Source organism: Centruroides vittatus, unplaced genomic scaffold (assembly GCF_030686945.1).
Source record: "Centruroides vittatus isolate TY-2023 unplaced genomic scaffold, ASM3068694v2 contig_484, whole genome shotgun sequence".
Lineage (NCBI taxonomy): Eukaryota > Metazoa > Arthropoda > Arachnida > Scorpiones > Buthidae > Centruroides > Centruroides vittatus.
Genome location: NW_027122274.1, coordinates 1,424,481 through 1,431,492, shown reverse-complemented (window position 1 = coordinate 1,431,492; position 7,012 = coordinate 1,424,481). Strand labels below are relative to the sequence as shown.

Below are 7,012 nucleotides of genomic sequence, written 5' to 3'. Positions count from 1 at the left end.
CTACACGGTCTCCAGAATTGTCACCCGTCGAGCTTCTATAGTACCAAAAGGACACCTAAAATTTGTCCAAGAAAGTGAAAAATCTGGAGCGGTAGCTCCAATATCTACGGAAGAATTTGTCGAATGGTGCTTGTATGGCTCTATGGTCAACATAATCGTCCTATGCCTGGATAAAGACAAGAAGATATTTTAGAAGATACCATAGGTTCCTTTAAATTGTATCGTTATTCTGCAGGAAATTGTGCATTTACTATAATATTGCAATTATTAAGTTCACACTAATAACAGGAGAAACGCACCAAGAAGCAGGCGTTTGAATAGAATGAAACTTTCGATTCGAATTCCTCCTCCTTAGTGCGTAACTTTTTTATTACTGACTGTATTTAAGCATTTTTTATTGCTTAATTTTTTTTATTTTTCTGTGCTGCGGCCCAAAGCCCACTGCATGTCATTAAAAACAATACTGCATGCCATAGGTTGCTATCTCTGAGACAAACGATTGATCATTATTTATCAGACTTCTGAATAATACAGAACAATATCAATAAAAAATATTTTGGAAAATTCTATAATTCAACCATTATTATAATAATTATAAAATTTTTCATAAATTGCTAAGAATTGCACAAATATATTTAATACAATCTATCTTTTTTATTTGTTAATTATTTAAATATTTTAATAATACCCATTCATACAATTCAGTTTAAAATACACGTGAAATTTTGGAAAATATCTTGAATTACACAATAAAATAGAAGTATATATGCTATATATTTTAAAAATTATAGGTGTCCTGAAAAAAGAATAACATTGAAATTAATTTTTATTTAAAAATTAAATTAAAATATGCAGAATTGTCTTGCAAATTCTAAAATAAAGCTTAATTAAATGTATATTTTATTATCACTAATAAAATTTCAAAAATTATTAATGAAATGAAAATAAACTGAATAGATTCAAAATTGAAGTACAATTGTTGGCATTTTGTTAAATTCAAAAAAATCAACATATCAATTATATTCATTTTATTATTTATATAATTTTATAATTTCAATAATTTTGCATTTTGATACTATAAAGAAAAAAGGTATTTAAAAAAAATTTTTATTTTAATACTGTATCTTCGATTTTGTGCAATATTGTTTAAACATCATTCAGATACTATACCAACATATTTTAGAATGTTCTAAAAAAACAAAATATATCAAGATAGGACTAAAAATACGTATTATCTTTTCACGCAGCAAACTCAAACTGTGCTAATTTTAAATCATTTATATATAAGTACTGACTATGATTTTATACAAAAGAACTAATCGTAATCGCCAAAATCAAGTGAAACCTACAAACACAGATTTTAAATAGACAATATAATTGTTAATTAACAAAATAATTAATAAGTATTATTTTCATTCTGTATCAATACAATATAGTTGTTCCTATGTAAGTTATAAATCACTGATAAATAGAAAATTTTTGCTAAGATCACTATCTTTTTTCAAGCTATTGATAACGTCAAAATTTATGGTATCGATAAACGATTTGCATTTTTATGGTGTTAGACTTAGATGATTAATATATACTAAGAATCTTTCTGTTAAAGAATGTCCATTGATAAATTAATTACCAATACTATTGTAAATCGAGCAATTCTGATCTCATTATTGAGAGTGTATTTATTATTAATATTACGTAATAATTGTATTGATCGGATTAATGAACTTTACATTATAATTAATATATTATCTCTTTGACGATGGACGTAATTTTTGTTATGTTTTAAAGATATTTATATTTTTGAACTTCAATACACTGTATTATGAATGTGGAAAACGCAATCGTATAAATACTGTTAGAATTTATTATATTATTGATTAATTTAATGTGGCAAAAATATTAATCAGTATAAATGTTTTCATATAAATACACTTTTATATTGATCATTTAAAAATTTATCAGATTATTTTAAAATTAACATTACTGTACATTCGTCATCCTGTTATCGTAATTTTCTCGTTAACGCGCTTAATATAAAAGGATGATGTTACTATAAAATTTTAGAATACGGAAAGTGAAAAATGCTTTCCAGAGAATAAAAATATATGAGATTAAGAGATTATTATAAAGATGTTATAAAGATTCTTATTTTCAATAAAAAAAATCAATCAAAATATAATTTTTCTTTTCGCTTCTATTCTTTTTTTTCAAATATTAATATATAAGCGGTTCAAACGCTGTTACTCTCTAGGAATTATCACATTCGCAGATTCCAAATATACTAGCCAATCAACAACTTTATTTTACTTGGATGCATTTCGGAATTTACAATATTTCCGTCCTCAGTGGGCTTTCTTGTAAACAAGCAAAACGAAGCACAAATACACAATAAAATAGTGTTTATCAAAAAACGTTTGTGTTTCGTTTGGCTTGTTTGAAAGAAGTCCACTGAGGAGGAAAACATTGTAATTTCCAAAATGCATCCAAGTAAAATAAAGTTGTTAATTGGCTAGTATTTTTGGAGTCTGTGGATGCAACAATTGCAAGAGAATAACGGTGTTTGAAACGGTTACATATCGATAATCAAAATATAATTTAATTAAAAATTTCTACAAAATTTGAAAAAAACATAAATCATAAAAATCATATCCTACTCTTATAAAGTAAAGATTATTGTCTTATGAAACAAGCAATATAACGAGTGTCCGGTAACTTGTACGGATTTTTATCCGAATAAGTTTATGTAACGTACTTTTACCTTGGAATAAAGAAAACTCTATGAACGAGTCATTTGAAAAGGGGTGAAAAGCTGTGCATTATCTTTTATTTTTGTAAATATACAAGTCTCCATCGTCGAACGCGGTCGATTCGACTTCGGGTGAGCAGTACGACTTTGTTTCACATTTTTCAGACAGCACTTTATGCCATTAGTCAGCTGATTCGTGTTTTTTGCCTTCCGTCTCTTTTCGTAAAAGGTTACCTTGATTGCCTCAAAATTCTCGAATGATCTAATTTCTGACATGTTTACAGGGTTATCCTTCTTTTCGACGAAGTTGATTTTTTTTTTTTTTTTTTTTTTTTTTTGTGCATCCAGTACAGAATTGGCATAGTGGGAACTTGCTTGATCTAGTCAAAAGATATATTCTGCTTAAGAATAGTCCTTTCAAGTGTAAAGAATCAGACGACATCGTATACGTTCGTTTAAATATCGCTGGAGTCGATAGCAAAGCTTGATTTTCTCATTGGGACTTGACCTAATCTTTTCGGTCGCATTACAATCCAAATCAAAACTTTACCCTCCAGTTTTTTTTTTTTTTTTTTTTTTTTTGGAAAATTTCACATCAAGCGGGCATAGAAGAGATAGCACTGGTATAAAATCTACCATTACCATTGATCGTCGAGTGCGAGAGGAGGAAACCCAAATAGTGCTGTTTTTTCACAAACTAATCACAACGACCAGATCTGTCATCCAAAATAAAGAACTTTTTAGAGAACTTTCTCAATAACCTTCTGCACTTTATCTTAATTTGTGATCTTTGCGTGTCCGTTCTGTCCAGAATTACATGCAGAACTATCTTTCGATGTTTAATAAGTGTTTTTGATTTCAAAATTTTGTGGAACCAACTACGTGAAAATTTCTTTTTGTGGTCTACAGATCGAACTAAAAGCGTGTCGCTTTCTTCAAAGGTCTTCTTTAATCTTTCAAAGTTTGGCTTTCGTTAGAATTTTCGCTTTTCTAACAGACCCCCTTTTACCTCCGTGGTGGTAATCAACTCTGGAAATATAGGAGAACGCAATACAGTGGAACCTCGCATAACGAGCAAATCCTTTTTTTGATGACTCGTCTAACGAGCGAAGTTTCGCATAACGAGTGACCAGGAGAGGGGATCCTGGATTATGCGCATGCTCTATCATGCTATTATATGTGAATTTTTTGTTTTTTGCAAATCGAATTCGCATTCCAGGTTGGTTCATTCCGTGATAGAAAAAAAATGATGATGATTTATGCTTTTTAACAATGTATATTGTATAAATTTCTTTGAATAAACGTTATACATAAAATACTGTATTTACTCGCGTATAAGATCTCTCATATAGGACGAGGTGTGAGTTTAAAGATCAAAATAAATAAAATTAGATTTATTAATACAATTCTAATTTTATTTCATTTAATCACAAATAAATTATCATAAAATGTACTTATTAAGGGAAACAACCATGTTTTCTTGACGTTATCACCTTTTGTCCACTCGGACTCGCCCTCTGAAGCTTCGTTACAATTCTCCTCTTTTTTTTTCACTCTTACTTCACAAAGCATCGTCCTCTGATCCATCGAGTGAATTTAAAATGCAGTATTTCCTGAATGACTGCTATCAGCTTTTGAAGATTGCTTTTCCACGCACCTGAGACCCATGTAGCAAAACCAAAAGATTATAATGCACGTGACAGGAAAAAGTTTATTTTTAATGATTCAGAATGTACAAATATTCATTAAAAATACCAATTTAACAAATATGAAATAACTATATTTATAATCATTGCTAAGTGACCAGCTATTTTCGGATCATCTCTTTAACAGCGACATTCACCTTGACTTCGATAGCACACTGCTATATTGGCAGCATGAACTATACACCGTTCACAAAAATTATTGCAAAAACGCAAAGGATCGTCCTATACGCTCGCGCGTATAGGACGACCTAGGTTTTTGAAGCAGTGAAAAATGAATAAAAACCTCGTCTTATACACGAGTGAATACGGTATTTGAGTATTTTCGGCATTATCATATTTTACATTAATTTCTATGGGAAAATTTTCCATAGAATTGTTTCGTTTAACGAGTTTTCGCATTACAAGTAAGGTTCTGAAACGAATTGTGCTCGTTAAGCGAGGTTCCTCTGTATATAATCTGTTTTGAAATTTCTTAATTTGCAAAACGGTTTACAGCAAACTTTTTCTGATGTTTTATTTCATGTGTAAAAGTTGTTCAGTACACTCTTTGGTAAAGCATCTTTCGTTGCCATTTTGAAAGTAGCAGAAAAAGATACTAGAATATTATACTATATAACATATGCGCTTTCAAATTATAGCAAGTGCAGCATAATTAAAAATTATCGGTTGTTAGCTAGACCTTAAGATAATTTACGCGGATTTTTTTTCGTACACCTGTTATGGATATTATTTCACCGTTTGCATGTTATTTCAACATTTTGTTTTCGTATCTGCAAAATATTAATAAAATATTTTAAACACTTACTCCGTTTCTGCAGTTCCCTGGATATAAAGTAATATTCCTTAAATAAGATACCACATTGACATTTATTTCTGCTTTTATACGGATCTAATAATAAATGATTCAGAAATTTTAAAAATATATGAAATATTCTTCTTTATATTCATAAATATGATTATTGAAACTTACTGCATATTTTTTCTCTATATTCTGAATTGTAATTCTTCTTTCGTATAATTTTTTTGTATTTGTTACAATAACTTTGTCTTCACGAGATATAAAAGGAGGATTTTCGAATGCTTCTACATAATATTGAAGGGGTCGATATTTTTCTTTTGGCTTCACTTCGAGTTCATATGTTAGGCATACTTCGCCTTTAAGTCTTAAACGTTCTGTATTGTAAATAAGTACCAAAGTCTCCGGATATCTCTCACTTGTATTCGGTATATTGCATTCAACTGTGATGTTAATTTGAGCATTAAATGCTTCTTCTGAAGGAACACCTAAATAAAATCCATTATTTTATAAAATTTTTATGATTTCATACTATAATATAATTTCAGAATATAAAAAATAAAAATTTTATGTAAAATTTAATGTTCAGATAATTCCGTTTATTTTATTAGTAACTATTATTTGAGATGAATATTATAATTCTAATGGTTTTTGTTAATGACAAACAAGAACAGCTTTAATACAAAAAGAAAAAACTATTTAACGAATGCAAATAAATTTCTGTTTAAATTACGTAAAATTTAAAGTAAACGAAATATTTTATACTATTTTATAAATTGAATAATAGGGCAAAAATGTACCTAATTAAATTCACGATAATTGAATTAATTTTAATTTGATTAGATTGAAGCAGAAAATATTTTGGAAAAATAGTTTTGTTTCAAGCATTATTTTCAGAAATATTTAATCGGAAAGAATCTTTAATGGGATTCTCTTTAAAAGCCAAAAGTGGATAGATTATAATAATTTAAATGCATTATGAACTTGCTGAATAATCGAAGAAAATAATGGTTATTTTCTAAATTTTTAATTTTTTCATAAAAACAATTCTATTTCTAACTAGCAGATAAACCCGGCGTTGCTCCGGCAAAAAGTAACGATACCGAAGATTAAGATTACATTAATATTACATTATAGCCAATCCTACCCGTTTTTACAGAATGCAAGAATTAGGTCTCCCCTGTTTCCAAACTAATTAGAGAATTTTTAGATGGGTCTAAAAATATGTTCGATTTTCCGCAAAAACGCAAAAACCGCATCTGTACCTGTAAATCTTGCACGTCGCTTTCTCCTAACACTTCCATTCTTAACACTTCAATTGTTAACACTTCCATTGTTAAGGTATAGACTTCTTTCATCCCCACATAGTACCCTACTAAAATGCAGTTAAAAATAAAAAATTGCATCTAAAATAGTACAGTAGAAGCTGAGTTCTTTAGGATAAATCTTAATCTTTTCCCTCTCCCCCGCGGGGGGCAATTTTGAAAAATCCCTTTTTAGTGTACATTCTCTTAACGTACCCTATTAAAACGCAATTAAAAACCCAAAAAACCGCATCTAAAATAGTACAATAGAAGCCGAGTTCTTCACGGTAAAGCCTTAATCCTGTCCCTCTCCCCTGTGGGAGTGAAATTTCGACATCTATATAATAGTAGGTATATAGCGTGTATTCGAGTGCAACGTTGTGTCAACATTTTAAAGCAACCGGTGAAGAACTTTCGGAGATTTAAGGTTTTGAACAAACGAACATTTACATTTTTATTT

General features: G+C 29.3%; 1 protein-coding gene across 1 annotated transcript in view; it reads right to left on the bottom strand.

The window, feature by feature from the left end:
- Positions 1-689: 689 nt before the first annotated feature.
- LOC136977965 (uncharacterized) overlaps positions 690-7,012 on the bottom strand; it is a 37,743-nt gene continuing 31,420 nt past the window's right edge. Inside the window, exons 6-8 of the mRNA XM_067273579.1 lie at positions 5,423-5,736; positions 5,258-5,341; positions 690-796 (exon numbers count right to left, since the gene is read on the bottom strand). Coding sequence (XP_067129680.1) covers positions 779-796; positions 5,258-5,341; positions 5,423-5,736 — 416 coding nt within the window. The 3' untranslated portion in view covers positions 690-778. The remainder of the gene's footprint in view (positions 797-5,257; positions 5,342-5,422; positions 5,737-7,012) is intronic.